General features: G+C 44.5%; 1 protein-coding gene across 1 annotated transcript; it reads left to right on the top strand.

Moving 5' to 3' along the window:
- LOC8083405 (zinc finger protein 11) lies at positions 1,349–1,744 on the top strand. The gene has a single exon (XM_021462809.1). It carries the CDS (start codon positions 1,409–1,411, stop codon positions 1,742–1,744), a length of 336 nt encoding a protein of 111 aa, XP_021318484.1. The 5' UTR covers positions 1,349–1,408.

The following is a 2,474-nucleotide window of genomic DNA, read 5'->3' as shown; positions in this document are numbered from 1 at the left end:
TTGCGGAAGGGAGCTGGAGTGAGGCAGAAGCAAAAACCCTGGCTGCTGCCTGTGGCTGGTTTTCAGTATTCAACAGTGTGCATCAATGTCCCCTCTCACCCCTACGATTCTCAGATTCACGGTCATCACATGCATCTCTTTGGGCTTCATTCAGGTGTCTTGTCGTGGAGAAAGGTACCTGCACGCCTTGCAAATGGATGTCACTTAGTCTTACCCAGAATGGCTGCCATTGTTCTGACGGTATCTTGGCTGTAGCATCAATTGCTGGCCGTTTCTACACCATCGACCATCGGCATGCAGCTCGCTCATTATCTATCCATCTATCCAACCAAAGAAACGGGCTGCTAGCTGCTTTGATTACATGCATGCTCCTCTCTCTTGTTGTCCTGTTGGTAGCTAGCCAGAGTAGCAGCCTACCAAATAGCCAATGTGCTTTGCAAAAATGAGAGCAAATTAAGGCCTTGTTTAATTAGTTCCCAAAAAATTTTGCAAAATTTTTCAGATTTAAAGTCACATCGAATCTTTAGACACATGCATGGAGTATTAAATATAGACAAAAATAAAAACTAATTGCACAGTTTGGTCGGAATTGACGAGACAAATCTTTTGAGCCTAGTTAGTCTATGATTGAATAATATTTGTCAAATACAAACGAAAGTGCTACAGTGTCGATTTTCCAAAAAAATTTAGAACTAAACAAGCCTAAGGGGGTGTTTAGTTCAAAAAATACACAAAATGCCAACTACTTTAGAATGATATAATAATGTAAAACGCCAAATTTTTAAGGATTATTTTTAGCTCCATCCAAAATGCAGAATTTACTGTCCTCATGAGCTTTTGGTTTTTTTTGTTTTGTTTATTGAGGCCAAAATACAAAATGGAGAATAACCACATTTTTGCTAAAGAATTTTGCATGATATTTAGTTTTATTATGTAAAATGATGAACCAAAACCCATAATTTTTTGAAATAGTAGAAGAACTAAACACCCTCTAAATGAAATGTGCGAAGCTAAGGGAACAGTATTATTATGCTATGTACTCCACCAGCATCACAATCCTGCCGGGTACTAGCTGTTACTACTATATATATACAAGCAAGCAGCTGAGTGCTTGGTGCACCACATGCATGTTTCACTTACTTAGACACAAACACTACTATCTAGTCTAGCTGCCTACACTACAAGACCACACCGCCGGCCACCAACAATGGAGAGCAGTGGAGACCACGGCCGCCGCCGCCTGAAGCCGCTGCAGCCGTGGATGACGACGACGACGACGCCGGCGGGCCACAACAACTTCAGCCTGGCCGCCGGCTGCTTCCCATGGCCGCCGCCGTTGCCGTCGTCCTGCTACACCTGCGGGTACTGCAGGCGGGAGTTCCGGTCGGCGCAGGCGCTGGGCGGCCACATGAACGTCCACCGGAGGGACAGGGCCAGGCTCCGGCAGTGCTGCTCGGCGTCGGCAGCGCACCACCACCACAGCAGAGCTCCGCTTCCCAACCTCAACTTCTCGCCGCCGCACCGCGCCGCCGCCGCCGACCCCGTCATCTACAGCTTCTTCTCGACGACGACGTCGACGACCACGTCGGCCGCCGCTGTGGCCACGAATAAGGTGGCGGCACTTGAGGTGAGCTTGGAGCTCGGGATTGGGGTCTGCGCCGGCGGCGGCAGCGGCCGTGGTGGTGTTGTCGTCGAGGAGGACGGGGTGGATCTTGAGCTCAGGCTGGGGTGCACCTGGGAGTGATGAGCTCGAGGGCGCACACCTAGTGGTGTCGTAAGTGTGAACGTACCATGCATGCAAAATCGGTGTAGGATAAAATGTTCGTCGTCGTAGCTGCCATTATGTGAACGTTAGCTTATTTCCTTTTATTACATGCATGTGTCTTCTTCCTCCTTCGTCCATGTCTGAATATTAAAAATGTGTGAAGAATTAGCATGGGTTTGGTAAATTAATGAAGCCACAAAAGCGTCTATATGTTGCTTTGATCGGTGGTTCTGTGGTTGTGGTTGTGGCTCCATTTTGCTCTTTCATGTTTGTGCTTGTGGTTTTTCTTTTCAAGTTGAAATATATATTATATGCATGTTTGGTTACTATATATAGTATAAGGTTTCTCACACAAGGTATGCCTTCAATGTGCCTTGTGCTATGTGGGAAACACAATGTACAAGTGATGATATAGAAATGCGTCTAGATCAACAGTGACAATACGGAACTTTTTTAAAAAAATTGTAAAAAAAAGGGCGTCACCGTATTTAATCATTTAAATTCATTCAAAATCAAAACCACAAACATATAATCCATGCTTAAGATTTAAATGAACAATATAATTTTCGGTAGGAGAGTTAAACTAGGACTAAAAGAAACACATAGGTAAATCAGAACCAAAATAAATAGCACTTATGCTGCTTAATTAGTTCAGTATAAATATATTTTCCAAGGATTATTGCATACTTTGCATATGATTAGTAAGGAA

Source organism: Sorghum bicolor, chromosome 6 (genome assembly GCF_000003195.3).
Source record: "Sorghum bicolor cultivar BTx623 chromosome 6, Sorghum_bicolor_NCBIv3, whole genome shotgun sequence".
NCBI classification, from domain to species: Eukaryota; Viridiplantae; Streptophyta; class Magnoliopsida; order Poales; family Poaceae; genus Sorghum; species Sorghum bicolor.
Note: the sequence above shows the minus strand (reverse complement) of the source record. Positions and strands in the feature narration are given on the sequence as shown.

Bases quoted from the DNA above. Each gene is read 5' to 3' on its own strand.
- LOC8083405 (XM_021462809.1), top strand. From the start codon at position 1,409: ATGAACGTCCACCGGAGGGACAGGGCCAGGCTCCGGCAGTGCTGCTCG.